At 39.1% G+C, this 22,698-nt stretch overlaps 1 protein-coding gene and 1 long non-coding RNA gene across 18 annotated transcripts in view; one reads left to right on the forward strand and one right to left on the reverse strand.

Moving 5' to 3' along the window:
* The window catches only part of LOC127528842 (uncharacterized), a 39,737-nt gene extending 21,286 nt beyond the window's left edge, over positions 1-18,451 (reverse strand). The window contains exon 1 of the long non-coding RNA XR_007935445.1: positions 18,317-18,451. This is a non-coding gene — a long non-coding RNA (uncharacterized LOC127528842). The remainder of the gene's footprint in view (positions 1-18,316) is intronic.
* The window catches only part of LOC114654395 (UDP-glucuronosyltransferase 2A1-like), a 149,494-nt gene that overhangs the window by 114,881 nt on the left and 11,915 nt on the right, over positions 1-22,698 (forward strand). For 14 of the 17 annotated variants that reach the window (XM_051930068.1, XM_051930069.1, XM_028804922.2 and 11 more), the window contains 2 exons: positions 18,320-18,468; positions 20,268-20,399. In XM_051930068.1, coding sequence (XP_051786028.1) covers positions 18,320-18,468; positions 20,268-20,399 — 281 coding nt within the window. Of the gene's footprint in view, positions 1-1,303; positions 1,316-5,255; positions 5,267-10,284; positions 11,193-18,319; positions 18,469-20,267; positions 20,400-22,698 lie in introns of those variants that run through there. The other 3 variants (XM_051930072.1, XM_051930071.1, XM_051930065.1) reach the window with 3 other exon arrangements.

A 22,698-nucleotide genomic window follows, 5' to 3' on the forward strand; every position in this document is an offset into this window, starting at 1 on the left:
GACAACAGGTACACTGGAGAGGCAATAGCAAGACAACCCCAAAAAAAAAATTTTTTTGAAGGTGATGGCCACAGACCGTTGCTCTCTCCTTATTCTTCCTGATGGATTCTGCGTTTTTCTAGTGTCCTTGTCTCTACTGGTAGCATGAGGCAGTAGTCCACCTCCTCTAGGATGGTACATCTATAAGTGGCATCACAAGAAGGTGTGCTGTGTCTTCCCAGCACGGCCTCAAGAGCTTGGAGGAGATACCAGGTGACGGGCCATTACACAAAGAGAGCTGGACAGGGCTATAGAAGGGCATCAGAACCAGCAGCAGGACCGGTATCTGCTCCTTTGTGTAAGGAGGAACAGGAGAAGCACTGCCAGGGTCCTACAAAATGACCTCCAGCTGGCTACTGGTGTTCACGTTTCTGACCGGATTGTCAGAAAAAGACTCCATGAGGGTGGCATGAAGGCCCGACATCCTCTAGTGGGACTTGTCCATCACCGTGCGGCTTGGTTGGCATTTGCCAGAGAGTACCACAATTGTCTGCTCCACCATTGGCGCCCTATTCTCTTCACAGATGGGAGCAGGTTCACACTGAGCATATGTGACAGATGTGAAGGAGTCTGGAGGTGCCATGGTGAACATTATGCAGCCTGTAACATCATCCTACGTGACCATTTTGACGGTGGGTCAGTGATGGTCTGGAGAGGCAAATCCTTGGAGGGTCACACAGACCTCCACGTGCTAGGCAACGGGTCCCCTGACTGCTGTTAAGTACCGATATGAAGTCCTCAGAGCCACTGTCAGACCTTACACTGGTGCAGTGAGTCCTGGGTTCCTCCTGGACAATGCCCAGCCTCTTGCAGCCAGAGTGTGTAGGCAGTTCCTGGATGACCGTGGCACTGATGCCATTGACTGGCCTGCACATTCCCCAGAACTGAATCCAAATGAGAACCTCTGGGACATTGTATATCGGTGTATCCAACACTGAATTTTTGACTTTGATTTTCGGTGTGATGTTGAATCCAGCCCTCAGTGGATTGGTGATTTTAGTTTCCATTGAATGTTGTTACATCATTTTGTTCTTAACTAAGTACACGGTATTAATCAGTAAAGATTTTCCACTTGAATATTTCATTCATTGAGATCCGATGTGTGATTTACTGTAAGTGTTCCCTTAATTTTTTTGTGCAGTGTTATTAGAGTTATGTTATATTCATCCATTCATCAGTTTAAGATACAGCTTAGTTGAAAATTCAGGGCTGATACAGCCTGTTTTAGCAGCATGGTGTGCAAGGCAGTGTGATGCCTGGGTAGCCCATAGATGGCATTTCCTCCTCTTGAACCCAAACATTGATAGTCATGAACAGAAATGTATAGGGCGAATGAGAATGCATTCACAGCTTTTTTAACTTCAGTTCTGCCATTCCCTTTTATTTCCAATATCCTCTTTTACTAGGATTTCCCAAGATTTTCCAATTGTACTTTATATGTTAAGAAAACTATAGCAAACCAAATGTGTTAATCGAATTTTACTGTGAGATTTACATCATTGTGATTTTCATGTCTGCTGTTTTTTTAGTATGTTTGTTGGTGCATTTGTATGTTTTAAAAATGTACACAACAGAAATCTCTGATGAGTCAAAAGTCAATTGGCAGTATTTTCTCATTGTGACTTACATGTTACTGTTTTCTTTTTCCTGTATGACTCTGCTTTTCAAGTTAATTGTAAAACCTCTAATATTTAATATTATGTTTACCGCGTTTTATATGTATAGTATCTGGTTTGTTACCTAAAATGAAATGACATATTATGCAACACTTTAAGTTTATATTTTGTCAACCAGTCAGTCTTTGCACCATTCATTTTATTAGTTACTTATGACATTTAAAACAATGCCTTACTTGATTTTTATTTAATATTAACATGTCTTGTTTATTGTACAGTACTTTTGAATAAAGCTGACTGCCAATAGATTATTTTGATATATTGGTTTCCATTAAATGTGGTGTGAGAAATTTAGGTGCTTTCTGTCAGTTGGAGGACTCCTCACGTCCACGTAATTAACATAAATCGAATTAAACATATGGTCACAAATGCATGTTTTGGATTATTTTTATAGTTTGGTGTCTTTTAACCTATACAAGGTTTATACATGAGGCTCCTGTAATTTGTTTTAAAGAATTTATTTAATTGTACTGCATATATTCATACATCCTAGTTGAATATACCTATTTCGAGCACATAATATATATAGTGTGTGTGTGTGTGTGTGTGTGTGTGTATGTATATATATATATATATATATATATATATATATATATATATATATATATATATATATATATATATATACTGTATATAATATGTGTGTGTGTATGTATACAGTATATATATATAATGGTTGAAATAGTTCACTGTCAAATAAATGCAAAGAGTACACGACACGTGTTTCGCCCTCATTCTGGGCTCATCAGGTGTACACACTCCACTGCACTCCCTCTCGGGAATCGAACCTCGGACGTCAGCGTCAGAGGCGATGCCCCTAACGTTGCGCCATGGCGTGTGGTTCGTTTATTTGACAGCATGTAGATCGGGGTAATTACATTCACGGCATTCGTAGTCTGTGTCACAATCTGATTGTATGGGTGGTTACCTACCAGGTAACGCTTGTGGCTGGCCAGCAATCTGCTAACATCCGCCACGGTGCCCTCAGTATGTTAGCAGATTGCTGGCCAACCACAAGCGTTACCTGGTAGGTAACCACCCATACAATCAGATTGTGACACAGACTACGAATGCCGTGAATGTATATGTATATATATATATATATATATATAATATACACACACACACACTCTAGGGGGCTTTGTCCCCTGCTTGCTTCACTTGCCCAACCCATATCCAACCCTTGCAGCACCACCCCGTGGGGCGTGATATGCTCTAGCCACTTCGCGTCTCTGCCGCTCGTGTTGTGAAGGGTTTGGGAGCTGAACGCACACTAAGGAGATGCGGTCTGATCGGCTGCTGTCTTTCTGCTGCTGAGCTGCGTGTTCTGCTTGTCGTGCTGCGTGTCAATCATTTAAAAGCCTGTATAGCAGGTGTCCTTTTGTCTCACTGCATTGTTTCCCGTGACGTTAAAGTGTCTCTCGCAGGACGTCAAATTGTCTTCCAAGAAGATCACTTATCGTCTCCTTCCAACATTTTTTTTATAATAGATATATACAGTATATATATATATGTGTGTATAAAATAATTGAAACTGTAACATCCACACACAATGTTTACATTTTGTGTCTAGGCCTTATAATTTTTCTGTGGGTTTCCCTCTACACTTTGTATGTTTTCTTAATTGGTGACTCTAAATTAGTCCCAGTGTGTGTACATGAATGAGTAACTATGCCCAGTGATGGACTGGCACCCTATAATTGGCTGATTTGTGTTTTCTCCATTTGTGTTGGTCCTGCATTTCTATATTGGTATAAAATGATTCAGAGAATGAATTAAGGAATGAAGGTATTGTAAAGTTACAAGGTGAAAAACATATCTGGTGCAAGCATAAGTGATCTGAATATATAGACATTTGCCATTTGGATTGGTCTGAGATTCAATTACAATTCAGAACTCCTGAACACACGTGTTTTTTACACAATAAACAGAATACTCTACTTTGGTCATTTGTTTTTAATAATCAGTGTGCATTACTTCCTCCTATGCTCATCAAGCAATAGGGAGATAAATGGAAAGAAAGTATACTTCCTCATCCATTTCTGTAGTACTCTGATCACACATTGTAAATGTTCTTCCTAGACATAAAATTGCCATAATGAAAATAAAAATGGATTAGGAAATTAAGATAAAAATTACAGCCTCCCAACATTTTTTGTATCTAAGCCAAAAAATCATTGGTATCAATATGACAAAAGCAAAATTCTAACCAAACTCATAGTCCAAATCTGTCAGAAAGTTAGTTAGGAAAACAAAATAGCGGCGATAGTAATGACAGGGTACAAGTCCCAAAAGCAAAGTAAATACTGTATGCTATTCTCAATTCAAGTGTTTCAAAAAGGATTTTTTTTTTCAAGCCTTATTATAAAAATTAGTTATTTGACATGACTTTGACAAGTAAAAAAGAATGTGAATAACTACCTCTCAGCAATACTGTGGTAAACTAAGTACAGTAAGTAAAAAAAATTGATGGATGGATATTAAAACTGAGTAATTCAAAATGGAAAATGGTATTAAGTGGGAATAAAAAAGCATTCTTGAAAGAATATCTATAGAATGGAGGCTGATTCTTATTTTCACCTTTGTATTTAATTGCTTGTTCGTTTAAAGCATTGTAATAATTAACTCATTTTAGAGAGGCTTCTTTTATCCTTTGCTTTAAAATAACAAATGACAGCAAACAAAGGGTAGTTTTCCAAACACACTAAAGAATCGCCTTTTCCAGAGTTTTATTTACCCAAGGCCAGTCAGCTGTATTGTACTTTTGTACTTTTAACCTTCTATAGTACCTGGTATAAACTGTTTCTGTATTTTTACATAGCAGCAACTTCATGTGTTAATTTTAATTTGTTTTCCATGTTATTTTACTAAGCTATTTTAAATGAAGCCCGGACCAACAACCTGGCAGGTTATGCTTGATATTCAAACTACAGCTAGGTACATATAGTAACTTACTATTTCAATTAAGAATGGCCAGACAACTAATCAGACTAGAGAATAGTATCCTATTCTGTCTGTAAGGAGATTGCACATTTTCCCCAGGTCTGCTCATGATTTCCTAGGTACTCCCACCTCGCAAAGATCATGCAGATTAGTTTAATAAGCGACTGTAAATTGGATGAATATGAATGATAGTAACAAGAAATGAACTGCCATCCTGTGCAGGGTTTATGCCTGTCTCACACTTAATTAATTGTTTCAGGGAAAGACACCAGCACCTAGAAACCCTAAATTGAATGAGCAAGTTCAGACAACAAAGAGTTGGCTACAGTTATACAATACAAAGAGAAACTGGTATGTCTAGTTGTAAACATATGGGCATGGGCCCAATTCTTGGACTGTGGTTGTACTGTGTTTCTGGTAGAGAGTTTCCAACAGGTTAATCTGTTAACCTAAAGCAATGGGTTTTTTGCTCCAGTGTATGTTAATCCTTATGCTTTTTCTTTGAGAAGAAGGAACACCTTTAAAGCAGCATTACTAATTGTCAAATGTGATTACCCCTCAATGTGGGGTAATATATTTCATATTCCATATATTCAGGAGGAAAGAAGGTCTCAGAAGACTTTGACATGCCCAGCGTTTTCCTACCTCTGTAAACCTTGCCTTACTAAAGTTAAAGCCGCACCTCCTCAAACAAGTAATCATTAACGAGAGCAATGGAACTTTTAACCTCAAGCGAAATACAAAATATATGTAATTTCTAAACTATCTTTTGTCATTTTCAAATAAATGTACCTTTTTTCTATGGTTTGCTCCCTTAATTATGTCCTAATATTGACAGCTAACAATGAACAAAGAAGTCACCAGGGCAAACAACATAGGATGTTAAAAGTCTTTACACCAGAAATTTCAAAAGTGAGCTTGCAAATTTTTATTGAAATGTAGCAAGCATTTACATAAATTACATTGAGATAATTTAGTGCTTTTAATTTTGAATATTTTCATCATTAATCATCATTACCATTAATAATTTCATTCTTTTTTTCATGGTATTCTTGTTGATTAAAATGTTATTTCCTAATGATCACGCTAGTGGGTCTGACACTGAAGTAGATGCCTCCTTTTAGCATTTACAGTCATTCACCCTGGTGTCTGCTTGCCATTAGTTGTAATTATTAGGATGCAATTAGAGAACAAATCTCGCAGAAAATTGTGAATTAATTGGAAAATAACAAAAGAGATTTAAATATTAAAATTGCGGCAGAAATATGAACATTTCTATTTTTTTTTTCTAAACGTAATCTCACACTTCTGCTCTTTTCCAAATGTAACATGAAAGAAAGAAAAAGATCAACTAATTAAACAATCAGACCAGTTATAGGTAAACTTACTCACTGATTGTGAAACTAGTTGGACCAGAAACGTACAGCGACCGTGGGTCTCCAGGAGTGGAATTGTAAACCAATGATCTACACACCCTGAGCTTCTCAGTGGCCTACTCAATTGAGCTACTGTTCAACCAGAGGCCTTCCCCACAATCCTTCACACCAGGTGTTCCTATACAGTACACAGGCAAAATAAATGTTCTGCAACATGGAAGCTTACTACTGTGAGTGATATGTTGCATAGGTCTAAAACTGCGGGACTTCATATGTGTCACCTTTTCAAACTTTTTATTTACCCGTGCCCTGTCAGGTATGTTGTGGATGTTTCTCTTTTCTGTTACTTTCTATAGTACTAGGGTGTTGTACCATGTTAGCCATTATGAATGTAGTGAGAAGTCGAGCAAAATGACACCTTTAATTGGCTAACTAGAAATTACATCTTGCCTAAAGAAGGGGCCTGAGTTGTCTCAAAAGCCTACATATTGTAATCTTTTCAGTTAGCCAATAAAAGGTGTCATTTTGCTTAACTTCTCATTACTTTCTATAATAAGCTGTTTCTACACTTTTGTACAGCAGCCACTTTGTTAATTTACATTACTATTTTTTCATTATTACTGTTATTAATATAGTTATTTTACTAAGCTGTTATAAATGGACCAATGATACTGACTACTTGTCTCTGATATTCAAAAGACACTTAAGATTTTAATTAAGAATGCCACAGAACTGTTCAGACTAAAGACTAGACTAGTTTTCGAAGACCTAGAAGATTATTTTATTAATTCCAATAAATGAAACGCTGCTGACTTTTACAGAGCTAAATTTGAAATAAGGAGAAATGTGAATAATCTATTCACACATGTGACACACACTGGATGATATAGTAGAGAGGCTCCCTGTAACACTGAACATGTAACCTTCACTTTCCCAAAATGTTTTGGTGTACTTAACTTGTCAACTTTAAATGGCTATAATGTCCCAAATTAGATTATTTTTTTCACTCCATAATTTCCACACCACCTACATACTTAATTTTTTCAAGTGTACATGGATGTTTACAAACACTGGTAATCCCTTCTAATCTCTGTGTGCTAACGCCATGTTCAGCCGATGTCACAATATGTGACTTCTAGTTGTTGGGCTTGTCAGACTTGCCGACTGCAGTTGCTAATCTCGTCACCAGACCATGTTAGTTTGCACAACTGAAAAATCACTGGGCATATCTCACTTAGTGTCTGTGTACCGAACTTCCAGAACAGTTGTGCTTGTCCCTTTTTCTGACCGCCAATAACATGCTGCCTGACAAAGACAATGCTGTACAAAAGGTTAACAGGTACAGTGACACAATCATTATCATTTTTTTCTTTTTATATATTGTCATGGTATGTAAAACATGATACATCAAGCTTCTGTTCTGTCTGTGAAGTCCAAAACACCCATGTTCCTTATTTCTTGTTACAGCATTACATGTATTGTACTTCTAGAAGAGTATTCATTGATTATCAGGCTTCATGTATACAAAGCTCGCCCCCTACAAACAAAGACAAAATCAAACCTGTTTGACTTTGTCAGAGGGAGTTAAGGAATAGTCATATTATGCGACAGCATCCATCTGACTCGCTAAAATTATATAAATAAAGGCAAAGACTGAAAATCACTGGAGAAGTTGCCAAATTTGACATGGCCTTTAGTTTAGCCTTTTGATTAATGTTAACAGTTAAATTTGTGGCTATATATTTTAAACTAGCCAACCCGCGGCGTACCATACGCCGCATAATCAGGCCGCTTTTTTAATGATTTTTAAGCACAGGGAAAAAATTAACATTTGAAAAATCCGGAGGGGAAGGACACCCATTACGGTGATCCTGTGGTATAGCGGGTCCACAGCTCCCCTTCAAAAGCCCATTTTTAAATAAATAACCATCGCACTCACAGTGTAGCGAGGGGCATGGAAGTGTGGCTGAAACGGTTTCCGGGTAGACTCGTGCTTCGGGCATTTCTCCCCTGTGCGGTGTGTGAGCGAGTGAGGAGAGAGAGAAAGAAAGCCGGTACGTTAGAGTGAGCGAGAGCAGGCTCGAAGGCAATGTGTTCCTGTGGTATAGCGGGTCCATAGCTCACCTTCAAAAGGCCATTTTTAATCAGGCAACTGACAGTAGTGGAGTCAGGCACAGAGATGGTCAGCTGCAGAGAGAGCATCTCGACTGTTGCAGGGCCTGAAGCAGGTGAGACGCTAATGAAAAAGAGGCACAGGGCTTCTTGGTTTTTAAAGACTGCTTCCTTCATTGTGTTTTAACTTCAGTTTTAAAGGATTGTGCGGCTCTCTCTTGCGCTGCCTGTGTGTGCCTCTGTCTCTCTGTGGCGCTGCCTCTGTGTGTGTGCGTGGCTCTCTCTCGCGTGCTGCCTGTGTGTGCCTCTGTCTCTCTGGCGCTGCCTCTGTCGCTGCCTGTGTGTGCGCGCGGCTCTCTCTCTCGCGCTGCCTGTGTGTGCCTCTGTCTCTCTCTGGCGTTGCCTCTGTGTGTGTGTGTGTGCGCGCGCGCCTCTGTCTCTCTGGCGCTGCCTCTGTCGCTGCCTGTGTGCGCTTGTCTCTCTCTGGCGTTGCCTCTGTGTGTATGTGCGCGGCTGTCTCTCTCGCGCTGCCTGTGTGTGCCTCTGTCTCTCTCTGGCGTTGCCTCTGTGTGTGTGTGTGTGTGTGTGTGTGTGTGCGCGTGTGTGCGCGCACCTCTGTCTCTCTGGCGCTGCCTCTGTCGCTGCCTGTGTGTGCGCGCGGCTCTCTCTCTCTCGCGCTGCCTGTGTGTGCCTCTGTCTCTCTCTGGCGCTGCCTCTGTGTGAACCAAGATTCCACTGAGGTTGACTAATGAAAAGTCAACGTGGCTCAGAGCTGCAAGTGGCCTGTGGCACAGACAAACAGAAATGACGGCATGTTTTTTGAGGCGTCGCGTCGGAGTTGGTGGGCGTGGCTGTGATTTTTTCGTCGTATCCAATGGTCTAAGAGTTGGTGGGCGTGGCTCCTTCCTGCGTGCGCCATTGGCGTCTTACTTGTCGGCGGTTTAGAGAATCCACGCCCCTTCCGGTGTGCTTTCCATGGTCGGCTACTTGTCTTCTGGCTTAGTGAATTATATATATAGATATGTGAAAGAACTAAAAATGTTACAGTTTTAAATGCTATGGAAAAGCCTGACACCTCCATAAATAATTAAAAACCCCATAACTTGTGATTTCCATAATGAGACACAATAGTTTACACATTTGTTCATAGGCCTCAGTGTAGTTGATACTTTCCACCAATTCTTTACTATGGGGCAGCAAAATGATGCAGTTAGCACTGTTGACTCACGGCTAGTGAATTTAAATATCAACCAAGTCATCATCTATGAGGAGTTTCTCCCCATTTTTGTCTCCCCCCCACAACCCCCCCCCCCCCAGGTAATATCTGTATGTTGCAAAGATATGCTGGTTATGGTTAATTACCGACTCAAATTATCCCAGTATTAATGAGTGTGGCTGTGAGCATGTGTGTGCCCAGCGATCATTAGGTGCCCCATTCAAGACTGGTGCCATCCATGTACCATAAGCTATCAAGACAAAAAAGTAGCTCATTACCATATGATGAACCAGATTATGTTAGCTCAGAAAAAAAATCACACACCAAAATGGGCAAAATCCAAATAAACAAAAACATCACAGTGAAAACCATACCCACTTTACAAAAGTGAAGTGACAACTCATGGGGCTCCACTTGCTGAAGAGCCTCCTCTAGCAGTGCAGCCTCCCAGCCCCTCAGTCCTGGGGTTTCAATGCCACTCACTTTGTGGGGTTTGCGTATTAGTCATTTTGTCTTAAGGAGTTTTCTTCCAACACCCCCAGATCTTGTATGTGATATTAACTGATAACACTAACCTGCCCCTGTCCCGCAATGAACTGTTCCGGGTCTAGTCCAGTCTTGTACTGGCAACTTTAAAGTTAGCACCCAACAATCGTGATGCAGATGAAAAAAATAAAGTGCTCTATGGACGTAATGCATAAGGAAACCTTTGCTCCCAGGTGTAAAGCCATGACAACGGGCCTGCTTTTTGAACCGTAGTTACTGTTTCCAGTAGTCGTATGCAACGTACCGTTTTTTTTTTCTTGGTGGCCGTTATTGCTTGGGGCTTTTTTCTCGTAGGAGACAGCACACCGTTTAAAACAGCATTTGGGACTCGGATTCCCAGACCACAAAGGTTTACTGCAGCAGCGTTTTGTTTTTTTTTGTATGTGCTTATGGATTAGATGAGACGACGTTTAAAATCTGTGCCCTACCCACGAACCTTGTCTTACCAATGTCGAAATCGCGACTCGGCAAACATTAAATCATTAATGCGCACAGCGGAACTCCAGTCTCAGGCCATAAAACTCCAGAGGGCTGTAGCAGCGCCGCGGCTCCCTGTCATGCCGCCCGCACGTTTGTCTCTCACGACTCTTCTCGTGCTGTTGGCCTGTGGTTCGCAGCTCGTCACAGCTGGTAAAGTACTGATATGGCCCGGGGACTACAGCCACTGGATCAGCTTGCAAGCCGTTACCGAATCGCTGGTTGCAAGAGGTCATGCGGTGACCGTTTTAGTTCACTCCGCCACCAAGTTTGTGAAGCACCAGGAAAGCGCGGGGTACGATGTGGAAGTGTTCGATGTCTCCTTCACAAGCCAGGAGGTGGATGGCCTTCTGGAACAGATGATGTCGCTCAACGTGTACGAATATCCATCGCTGTCATACTGGCAGCTGCTGTCAAGAACTAGCGGCATCATGCACAACTTCACGGCGCTACACAAACGCGTCTGCGACGGCTTGTTCAGAAACCGCGCCCTGCTGGACAAGCTGCGCGCATCTCGCTTCGACGTGCTGCTTTCTGACCCGGTCTTCTTTTGCAGCGAGTTGGTGGCAGTTAAATTCGGCATCCCGTTCATCTACACCCTGCGCTTCTCGATGGCCTACACGATCGAGCGACTGTGCGGCCAGATGCCGGCGCCACCGTCCTTCGTGCCGGCAGTTCCCACACTTTACACGGACAAAATGAGTTTTCTACAGCGGTCCGTCAACTTTTTCTCTTTCATAGCTCAGGATGTCCTGTTCACGACAATGGGCTCATGGAACTGGAACGCATACTACAGCGACATGTTGGGTAAGTCTTTTATAGAACCCCTGAAAAACCTCAAATGCTTCACACCTCTGGCCTTCTACTTCTAGCCGTAATAATCCGATGCTTATTAATAGACAAGTAAGCTTTGTTTTTTTGTGGATTTCATAGAATAACGTTTATATAAAAACCTTCGCCAAGTGGCCAACAGAGAGATGAGAATTGTGCCACAAAAACTCGACAGCACCAGGTACACCAGCGGTCTGTATTTTATGTCCAGCTCCATTTTTATTGTAGGTAATAGTACTGAGTAGTACAGGGTACAGTAACAATCATACACACGTGACATAAAAAACAAGAATGTATTAAAATGCATAACTTCATTTTATTGAATAGAAAACATGAACAGACATGCACATAATTGATAAGTCCACATCTGTGATAAATATATGACAAAAAATGTAAACATGTAGACAAAGTGTAAGGCAGCACAGGAAATACTTAAATAAATGCTAAATTACACATTAGCTATGCATAAGAACATTGAAAGATACTGGTGGAAGGTACCCATACTGAGCCAGGACAGCCAAATTAACCGTTTGTGAGCTTGGTGGCCTGTGGAAAGAAACTGTTCTTATATCTGCTTGTTTTGGTGTAATTTAGTCAATAACACCTGGCAGATGGGACAGGTTCAAATAGGTAGTGGCCTGGATCTGAGGGGTACTGTAGGTGATGATATTCCATGATCACTTCTTGACTCTGGAATATTACAGATCCGCTGAGTTTGGAAAAACCTGACTATTTGTTGTAGCCTGTTCTTGTCATGTTCAGTTGCTGATCCAAACCACACTGTGATGGATGAGCTGAGAACAGACTCAAATGATTTCTGTATAGAACTGACTCGGCAGCTCCTGTGGTAAACTGAACTCCCTCAGCTGTCACAGAAAGCAGATCTGCTGTTGTGCTTTGTTTATTATGGAGTGTATTTTTGGACTTCCATGTCAAGTCCCTGGTGATTATAGATCCCAAAAATGTGAAGATCTGCATAACTGAGATCTTATTGTTGAGTATGGAGAGGGAAGGTAATATTGGGGGCCCCTCCTGAAGCCCGCTGTTTTGCTAGTGTTTAGCTCTGGCCTGTTCTGACTACACCAAAGGACCAGCTGCTTAGCCTCCCTTCTGTATGCACACTTGCCACCATATCTGATGAGTGTAATGATGGTTGTGTTATTTGCCTATTTGAGACACACACATAATTACTGCTGTAATATACAGTCCATGCATTTTATATACAGTATATATATATATTATATATCTCCATACATCCATTTTCTAAATCTGCTTTATCCTAAGCAGGGTCGCTGGGAAGCAGGAGCCTATCCCAGCAATCTTACACCACAAGGAAGGAAAAATCCTTTGAACAGAGCACCATTCCATCACAACACACAAATAAACATAACACAAACTAGGGCCAATTTACAATTAACATTGCCAGTCCACTTAACCTGCATGTCTTTGGACTGTGGGAGGAAACTGGACCACCCAGAGGAAACCCACATGGACATGGGGAGTACATGCAAACTGCACGTAGGGAGGACCCCAAATGTGAACTGCTTCCTTCATGCAAGGCAGCAGCGATACAACTACACTACTGTGCTGCAACATGTCTAAATATATTACTGCTATTATCAAAAGAAACACATCAGTTTAATAGGAGAACAATGCAGGACAAAAAACACAAGAAAATTAAAGTATCTATCTATCTATCTATCTATCTATCTATCTATCTATCTATCTATCTATCTATCTATCTATCTATCTATCTATCTAAAACAATAACAACTGTGACCATGAATATCTGTAGTCTTATAAACCTTAATAATAATAACATTTTATTTATATTGCACCTGTCCTATGTGCAAAGCAGTTAATAGAAAATCAGAATAAAAAACAGGGCATATACAAAATAGATATAAATAATATCCTTGTAAAACACTAAAAACGGTAAATAAAGGATATACAAAGCTTTGAAATAGAATAAGACAATAAACCTAAATAAAATGCAAATACTACAAAAAAACTTGAACAAATAACAATTTGTGATACACACCAAAAGTATCCTCAGCACCTGGAGGGTAAATTGAAGGAATGATCAGAATGTCAGGGTATGTTAAATATCTTCCTGAATACATGAGTTTTTAGTTGTTGTTTGAAAGAATGAATTGAGTCAAATGATCTCATTAATTTAGGGAGGTTGTTGTAAAGTCTGGGTGCTATAACGGTGAAGGCTCTGTCACACACACAGCGCAGGTTGGTTTGAGGCTCAGTGAAATCCTCAGAATCTGTAAGATGGAGGAGGTTACTGGTGCAAGGCAATTTAAAACTACTTATTAGATTTTTATGTTCAATCTTTTATGACACAGGGAGTCAGTAAAGGTGGAGGAGAAAGAGTGTTGTCCTTGCTGTTGCAGGTCTGTGTAAGGACTCTTGAAGCAGAGTTTTGAACCAACTGGAGCTGAGATAAAAGATTAGACGGGGCACCTGCCAGTAGGGAGTTAGCAGTAGTAGTTGCTGGATATAGTAAAAGCATGGACAAGTTTCTCTTTATCAGAAAAGGAGAGGAATGAGCAAACACGGGATATGTTACAGAGGTGGAAATAAAGTTTTTAATGTGATTTATGTGGGAAGAATAAGAAAGGAAGGGATCAAAAATGACACCAACATTCCTAGCAGAAGGAAAGGTCTGATGAAATCGCCACCAAGAATGATTGAAAAGGAGCTCATTTTCTTAAGCTGAGCTTAGCCTTCATGCCTTCAACAGGGATTGAATTTTGCAGTTGCCTTTGACAATAAAGTAGTTACAATTAACAGCCCAATATAATACATGACACCATCACATTTTATGAAGTAGTAGTAAATTATAATATATTGCACAAAACAGAAATTAAAAATAAAACAATGTGTAGAATGTTAATCCTGTCCAGTTATCTTATTTAGGTTGGATGAAGAAATTTTGACATCATAAAAAGATGAAATGAATCAGAGACTGTTCAAGAAGAATAACTGTAGCATAAAACAATCTAGTAGCTTTTGTTTTTAATGACCAGTAGCACTTCCATGATGGTATTGACTGAAACGGGTTGTTACACAGGTGAATGTGGCTTTTCGTTATATTTTCTGCACGTTTCCCAAGCCATAATATATACAGGACCTCAATGGAGTCCATTTACAGGCCTGCAGTGGTTTCTTCTTTCCAAGTGACATAATGCAGTTTACGTTTTGAGTATGCAGACTGTTCTTGAGAAAGTGAAGAGGATTTCATTAAAAGCGCTTTAAAACTAACAACACAGACTGGGACAGTTTAAACTTTCAAAGCTAAAATAAAACATACACACTGCTGAGCTTTTTTGATAAGAGAATCTGTAGTTGTGATATGTTGTTGTCTTTCCTGTAGAAGGGCCTAGTGAAGATGCTGGGTATTGTTGACCAGAGGTTCACATCTCCTGATGTTACTGTCCTGTTAAATTCATGAGAGAAAGCAGGCCAGAATATTTGTGACCACATCATCTGTGTGTGGTCTGGCATTGTCCTGCAGTAGGGTCAGACATCTAGAGGATGTTTGTAGAGGTCCTCTGTCAAGGCTCCAGTTGCTATATCAGCCTGTGGGTGTGGGCAGTCTCCTAGCAGTATGGACAGCACATCTAAATTCATCACTCTATGGACCTGCTCTGGTGTATTCATCTGACCTTCCAGTTTGCTGAAACCTTGGCTGCAGTCAGGGCACATTGGAGTGGATTAACCTATTGTATCTGGCACCACTGCCAATTGATATACCTCCCTGCCGTATGCCATGGGTTCTTTGCCTTACTTCCTTTCCCTGGTAATAATCATGTCATTTTGGAATACAAATTAAATTTACTGAATGTGGCCTCTTTTATTGTAACTGAAAGTTTTAACTAAGGCTTTTTCAAAAGTAAAATGAATACGCATTGTTCCACCTGAACCTCTTTGGGTAAAAGTGCAGCTTTTGTGTTTTTAACAAGTTGTCACACTTAACTGTGCACACTGAAATGATCATAAGACTAAAAATTGACAAGCTTTATTATAATTTTCTCATTCCAGGAAGTATGGTTTCTTTTTTCCAATCATCATTGCATACATCATAACGCACACAATCATTGACCCAGTTTACAATGGAGATATTGAAAACTTCTTTAAAATATATTTTAAACCATAACAGCATTTCAAATCCATTTTATGGATGTGGAGATCCTAGAGATAACTGTGGCAGTATCCTGCACAACACAGGAAACTGCTCTGGACAAGGTGGTCATCCATCACCAGACACACTCACACACATAAGGCCAATTTGGAATCACCAGTTAACGTACCGTGCATACCTTCATTAATACTAGAGGGAAAATGGAGTGGAGCAAAACCCACACAGGCATAGAGAGAGATTGCAAACTCCACATCTTGACACAACCCCTGTCAGACAGTGGCACTACCTGCTGTGTTTTAAATCAATTTTTATTCATAGGGTGCACAACCATGTGGTAATTGTAATTAAGATGCAAACATTAAATGATACGAACATCTGATGTCTTGATTATTTTCTGCTTCACCCTCTGGTTATTTACATGTAAAAAAGGGACAGTCCTTAAAAAATCATGTTGGGCTTTGTTAAAAACTAAATAGAAAAAATTTAGTTTGGTCGCTAACAATGAAAAATACAATGTATGCAGTAAAAAAAAAGAAAAAAGAAAAGAAAAAGACTACTCCCACAGTGACATGTCAAGAGTTCAGTCTTTTCAATTTCAATTTACTTTTAACAAGTTTCCAACTGTGTCCCAGTGTTCTCGATGAACTCATTTTAAAATAACATAATATATAATATAAAATGTAATACCATAACAAACACTGTGTGTATATTATACAGTATCTGACAAATAATACAAAGAGTAACAGTGAAGAATACAATGTACGCTGTATAAAAAAAAAAAAAAAAAAAAGACAACTCCAACAATGGCAGGTCAAGAGTTCAGTCTAGGTTCCTCAATCTCCAAGATGGGAATGCTTGTAAACTGCACAAACAGGTTAAAAGTTATTTCATGTGTATAGAGTACATGCTGTACAAGGTACAAGGAAATTCTTCATGTGGCATGCTATTTTTTCTGCGGGTGTTTTTTGTCAGCTGTTCTAAGAAGACATGCCACATTAAGAATTTATTTTTTACAATGTACATTGTATTCTTCATTGTTACTCTTTGTATTATTTGGCAGATACTGTATACTGTAATATACATACAGTGTTTTTATGGTATTATATTTTATATTATATATTATGTTATTTTAAAATGAGTTCATCAAGAACACTGGGACACAGTTGGAAACTTGTTAAAGGTAAATTTCACACAAACCAAAGTATTTCTGTACACAGAGAACCATAGACATATGGAATAAGCTACCAAGTATTATGGTAGACAGTAAGACTTTAGGGACTTTTAAAATTCGACTTGATGTTATTTTTGATGAATTAAGTGGATAGGAATGGTGAGATTTGTTAGACTGAATGGCCTGTTCTTATCTAGATTGTTCAAATTTTATAATTACAGTAATCCCTCCTCCATCGCGGGGGTTGCGTTCCAGACCCCCACGTGAAAGGTGAAAATCCGCGAAGTAGAAACCATATGTTTATATGGTTATTTTTATATTGTCATGCTTGGGTCACAGATTTGCACAGAAACACAGGAGGTTGTAGAGAGACAGGAACGTTATTCAAACATTGCAAACAAACATTTGTCTCTTTTTCAAAAGTTTAAACTGTGCTCCATGACAAGACAGAGATGACAGTTCTGTCTCACAATTAAAAGAATGCAAACATATCTTCCTCTTCAAAGGAGTGCGCGTCAGGAGCAGAGACTGTCAGAAAGAGAGAGGAAAGCAAACAAATCAATAGGGCTGTTTGGCTTTTAAGTATGCGAAGCACCGCCGGACAAAGCAGTTGAAGGCGGCAGCTCACACCCCCTCCGTCAGGAGCAGAGAAAGAGAGACAGAGAAAAACAAACAATCAAAAATCAATACGTGCCCTTCGAGCTTTTAAGTATGCGAAGCACCGTGCAGCATGTCGCTTCACGAAGCAGCTGCACAGACGGTAGCAATGTGAATATAATCTTTCAGCATTTTTAGACGAGCGTCTGTATCGTCTAGGTGTGCGAACAGCCCCCCTGCTCGATCCCCCTACGTCAGGATCAGAGAAAGTCAGCGCAAGAGAGACAGAGAAAAGTAAGTTGGGTAGCTTCTCAGCCATCTGCCAATAGCGTCCCTTGTATGAAATCAACTGGGCAAACCAACTGAGGAAGCATGTACCAGAAATTAAAAGACCCATTGTCCGCAGAAATCCGCGAACCAGCAAAAAATCCGCAATATATATTTAAATATGCTTATATATAAAATCCGCGATAGAGTGAAGCCACGAAAGGCGAAGCGCGATATAGCGAGGGATTACTGTATATTATTTATATTTAATATGAATTTCAATGAATAAAGTTTATCTAATCTAATATTTGTTTTATGATGGCTGTTCATTAACCTTGCTATCTTTGAACAGAAATTGCCCAAAAAAAATTTAGATGACTACAGTATATTTTTTCTGTAATGTTCAAAACCAAAATTGTTTTATTAATTATAAAAATAATTAATTCATTAAAATGTAATTGTGCAAGCTATTTCTTGCACATGATTTTCTTAAATGTTACTAGAAGTTTGTTTATATTGATATGTGTATTTATTCTATTCCAGGATAACACCATTTAGATGTCTATTGTATCTGCTTTCATATCCACATGTTCATCTTATGCGTACTTGTGTCCTAGGGATGACCACTCATACCAGTATAAATCACACAGGCTTATTCTAGTACCATTGTCTACTGTTCCTTTCTCTTTTTAATGTTAACCTTTTTTTCCTCTGAAGCAAAACATTGAATTATTCGGGTTTATGGATTATTGATTATATTTATTTTGAGGTGCTTTTTAAATTTTTAAATATGTAAATTTAACATGATCTCACAAACTTAAGTAGTAATAGATATTTAGATGCTAAAGAAAGTTGTTGGCTACATACACTATTTGGGAACTTCATTAATGCAGTGTATCATTTTTCTTTCACAAGGGAGACCCACCAGCCTCTGTGAAATGATGGGGAAGGCTGAAATCTGGCTGATAAGAACATACTGGGACTTTGAATTTCCGAGACCTTACCTTCCTAATTTTCAGTTTGTTGGAGGACTTCACTGTAGACCAGCCAAGGCTTTGCCTGAGGTACTTGTACAGTTATTTTTTTTTTATATGAGATGGATTATAAGTAGGGTGGCACGGTGGCGCAGTGGGTAGCGCTGCTGCCTCGCAGTTGGGTGATCTGGGGACCCGGGTTCGCTTCCCGGGTCCTCCCTGCATGGAGTTTGCATGTTCTCCCTGTATCTGCGTGGGTTTCCTCCGGGCGCTCCGGTTTCCTCCCACAGTCCAAAGACATGCAGGTTAGGTGGATTGGCGATTCTAAATTGGCCCTAGTGTGTGCTTGGTGTGTTTGTGTGTGTCCTGCGGTGGGTTGGCACCCTGCCCAGGATTGTTTCCTGCCTTGTGCCCTGTGTTTGCTGGGATTGGCTCCAGCAGACCCCCGTGACCCTGTGTTTGGATTCAGCGGGTTGGAAAATGGGTGGATGGATGGATGGATGGATTATAAGTAAAATGTGATTCCATATCTAATATTCAGTTAGCATTTTTTTCTATGTGATATGAGGCCCAATTTAGTAAATATTTCAACATGTGGAATACTACAGACATATACAGTAGTATGGGTACTGCTGAAACATAAAGTACCCTTGTACACACTGTGGTATTTACTTTGATTGGTTACATAATTAATAAATCACCTAATAAATGCGAATAAACTCTCAAAGATTTTCACAAATCGTAGTTTGGTGTATTTTTATATATTGCACACTCTTATTTCACTGAATCAGGCATTTCTGTCAAGGAAAGTTATTGTTGTTGCAGTGATTTACACTGAGCACTCACTGCCCTGGATTCCAATTTGATTCTCGGCTAGATTGCATTCTTGTGAGTTTGGAGGTTCACATTTTGTTTTTGTGGGATTTAATTCAGAATCATAACTATAAAATCCTATTGTTTAGCATTTTTAAATTACACTTCTAGGAGTGAGTGTCAGCCTGTGTTCTTATTCACTCTAAATTGAAGCTCCTGGCACCTGGTCATGGCAGTATGGCGGTTTGTCTCATGGTTAGATGTTCAGACAAAGTTAATGCCACAATATATACAGTTTTTTGGCGTTTTTCAACAGTCTCCATGCTATTTGCCTTACACATGGACATTTTCTTCAGGTGTAGCTCTATTCTCGTTTCAACAGAACTGAGTGAATTACTTGCAGAATGAGTGGATAATCAGTTTTCATGGAATAAATGTGACTACTTGTTTCCTGATGCAAGTATGTTTTAGAAGAGGTTCTGCATTCCTTGGATACTAAAGATTCTAATAGCTGCCTCTGATATACATATGCAAACATTTTATTTATCCAGGTCTCCTTTGTTTTAATTGTATGTTGACTGAACTGCTAAACTAGATTTATTATATGCCTTGCTGTAAAATAATAGTTGCATTTTATTAATCGTTTATTAAATTGCGTGGAATTTTCTTATTTGTAGAAACCATGCATACCTTGTCCACTGAAATTTAATAAGGTTGCATTTTATCTATCTATCTATCTATCTATCTATCTATCTATCTATCTATCTATCTATCTATCTATCTATCTATCTATCTATTGCATTCACCAAGAGTCTTAATATTGAAAATCTCAACTAAAAGATAAACATAATTGAATTTGAGGTGAATGAGTAAACCTTTTTGACCTTGCCATTAGGAAAATAATAAATGAGACCCATTTACTGATAATGTTATTTTTGTTTTCTGCTATTATACATTGGTTTAACTTTATGAGCAGATTTTAAATAGTTGCCTATCTATAATTTTAATTGTATTCATTACACTAAATATAGTAGTTCCTAAATATGTAAACATGTAAGAAATATTTTATTTTTCAGGATATGGAGGAATTTGCTCAAAGTTCTGGAGATCATGGCATCGTGGTGCTTACTTTTGGCTCAATGATTAAAAATCTCACCAGGGAAAAGGCAAACTTGATAGCATCAGCTCTAGGGCAAATACCGCAGAAGGTGGGTAAAGCTATAAATTACCAAGTATAATTCAACTGTTCTACTGGATTGTTCCGTGATTCCTTAATCCGGCAAGCAAGAGGCCGAGTCTCCTCATAAGGAGCAAAATGTTATCCTGAACAGGTAGGAGTGCCTTGTTGAACTTTTGAGAACACATAAACCTAACACTTAAAGGAACTTAATGTGAAATCAGCAGTAACTCAAAAATAGGAATTTTATACACCATGATATCTGCACCGTAATTGATGTTTTTAAGAAAAGCAGTAATAAAGTTAAAGTAAACAAGAAGGGACTGCATTCACCAAGAAGTGGCAGTGTCCATTCCTGCCTTAGTCTAAATATCATAACTGTATAGTATTCAAATATTAAAGACATGGGTGTAAATAGAAAACCCAAATTAAAAGTTTCAGGCTTATTGTTGTAAAGCAAAAACACATTCATTTCTAGCTTCTGTTTTGAACATTTCATCATATCACAGTTGGCTTCTTTGTTGATCAGTTTTTCCATAAACCTTTTGAGTGCCTAATTAGCATTTCACAGTGAGCCATGGAACTCTAATTGAGCCTTCACTGTCAATGTGCCTTATAATGTTTCACAAAACAATCTTTCTTCTCCTCAAGCCTGTTGCAGGCTTATACGACCTCTTCTTTATCTTCTTTCGTATGTATAAAGTGAGATGTCCCAACCTCAGTATTTTTTAGCTTTATTTCTAGTTCACATCAGTTAGGTTGTTTAAATTTTCTCATCTCATTTTCTCATGTGCTAATTTCCTTGGTTACACCTAACAGCTTTCCTTTCATTTTCTTTGAAAGGTAGTTGACTACTGGTACGCTGATTCAAATTTCATACGTACTTGCTGTCTTAGATAAGATTCTGTTTTGGAAACTAAAAAAAAAAGAAACTTTGTGCATGCAGATTACGATATCCTCTGTCAGCCCCAGTGCACTTGTACTGCCTAATGGTAATTGTGATCTCAACTCTGGCACTAGTTTTGAGGGCCCTCCTGTTACAACTCCTCTTGATACGCCATGTAGTTGTAGGGGTTTTTCTCAAGGTTCTTCTTATGTACCAGAGACGTACAGGTAGGTCCCATGGAGATTTTAAGCTCTCAGTTATAAATGAGTGTGGGTTTGGTTGCATATGCCCTGATATTAATTTGCATGGACTCCATGATTAGTTCCTAAATGTGAACTTAATTACACCATTAACTGAAATCTACGGGTGAAGATTTTCTTTGTCCATGGACTAGGTATTTGATGACTATAATACTAATCCTGAAACACAGTCTTGCTTTTGTGATCTCTACATTAACTTGATTGAGCTAGAATTGATCTCCGTACACTAGTCAAAGTTCTTATGTTGGTATGCTCTTAATACTTACTGAAGCTGAAATGTGACCAGTGGGCAGGAGTTACCTCAGGGTTCTAGAAATAGACTATTAGTGTTGCCTACATTAGGTCATTTGTATCAGGTGGAAGTCAGCACTAGAAACAGGGATTTTATTATTAATACTAGTAGAAGTAATAAAAGTTTAAATTGCTTTTTAAGGTAAAGATGTTATAAGTATTTGCTACCTGCTTTACTGGACAGGCAGTGCTGTCCAGCTCTCAATAGTAGAATATCAGAGCAGATTGTTTCATCCCGATTTAGCCAAAGCAAATGAAGGAAAGGAAAGCAAAAAAAGATATCTTCCACCACAGAGAAAAGCAAAATCGATTTCACTTCTGGTCACACTATCACTCTGAATCTTTTGTTAGATGGTAACTAATTGAGCTCTACACTCCTGTACCACCCATTTCATTTGAGCAACATGATCTGAACCAAGGACACTATGAGTCTAGTCATTTTTACATTTTTTCACAAATCAAATAACCCAGGGGTCGCCAAGTCTGGTCCTGGAGGATCACCGTGGCTGCAGGTTTTCATTCAGTGCCCTGTTTGTGCTGCTAATTAACTTCTTGTGAATTCTTTTTAATTGAATTGGTTTTTAAGATTTGCTCCCCTGAATTTCTTTGTCATTTCTCTGAATTGCTTCACTTCATTCCTTAAACTGCACCCAAACAGAACTGAAATGTGAAGTGAGGGAGCCAAAAGAAGACCAACTAAGTGAGGCCCTCAAACTCCAACCAGTTTCACTCCATCCAGCTGCGGAATGAGGTGCCAATTCTTGTCGTTATTAAACCCGTTCTTTAATTTTGTGGCTTGTTGCTGCTCTTATGGTACATTAGCAGACATTTCTGAAATTGTTGATTTTCTCTTTCTAAGAGCACTGATAAAATGTTTTGTGGACCTGAGCAGA

The sequence above is a fragment of the Erpetoichthys calabaricus genome, chromosome 7, assembly GCF_900747795.2.
Source record: "Erpetoichthys calabaricus chromosome 7, fErpCal1.3, whole genome shotgun sequence".
NCBI classification, from domain to species: Eukaryota; Metazoa; Chordata; class Cladistia; order Polypteriformes; family Polypteridae; genus Erpetoichthys; species Erpetoichthys calabaricus.